Here is a 524-nt window from a genome sequence, read left to right as displayed (position 1 = left end):
GATACAGTTTCTGAGGCTGAGGGCCTTGTGAAAGGTCCGGATGAGGGCATTCTTCACCTCATTATTTCTCAGGCTATAAATGATGGGGTTCAACATGGGAGTCACAACAGTGTAGGATAATGATAACAGTTTCTTGCTTTCAGGAGAATTATTTGATTTAGGTCGAAAGTAGGTGAGACTTGAGGACACGTAGAAGAGAGAGACAACAAGGAGATGTGAGGAGCAGGTGGAGAAGGCTTTATGCTTCCCTTTAGCTGATGGGATCTTGAGGATGGCAGCGGCAATGTGTGTGTAGGAACACAAGATCAGCAGGCAGGGCAGCATGACAACCAGAATGGTCCCAACAATGGCGTAGATCTCAAACCGTGCTGTGTCTGCACAGACCAGCCTCAGCACAGGTGGACTGTCACAGAAGAAGTGGTTCACCTTGTTGCTGGCACAGAATGGAAAGCTGAAGAGCCACGTGGTCTGCACAGTGGCCACAGGCAATCCTGGAAACCAGGAGGCAGCAGCCAGCTTGGCAC

The 524-nt window shown here is 49.8% G+C and overlaps 1 protein-coding gene across 1 annotated transcript; it reads right to left on the bottom strand.

Moving 5' to 3' along the window:
• Positions 1 to 6: 6 nt before the first annotated feature.
• Positions 7 to 519, bottom strand: LOC108490364 (olfactory receptor 10A5-like; the record flags this gene model as incomplete). The annotated part of the gene is made up of 1 exon (XM_017796435.1): positions 7 to 519. A coding segment is annotated over one exon (513 nt), but the record flags the coding sequence as incomplete, so codon positions are not given.
• Positions 520 to 524: the final 5 nt, after the last annotated feature.

Source organism: Nannospalax galili, unplaced genomic scaffold, assembly GCF_000622305.1.
Source record: "Nannospalax galili isolate Female #2095 unplaced genomic scaffold, S.galili_v1.0 C47581021, whole genome shotgun sequence".
NCBI lineage: Eukaryota > Metazoa > Chordata > Mammalia > Rodentia > Spalacidae > Nannospalax > Nannospalax galili.
The sequence above is the reverse complement of the archived record's forward strand: the minus strand, read 5'-3'. Positions and strand labels throughout refer to the sequence as shown.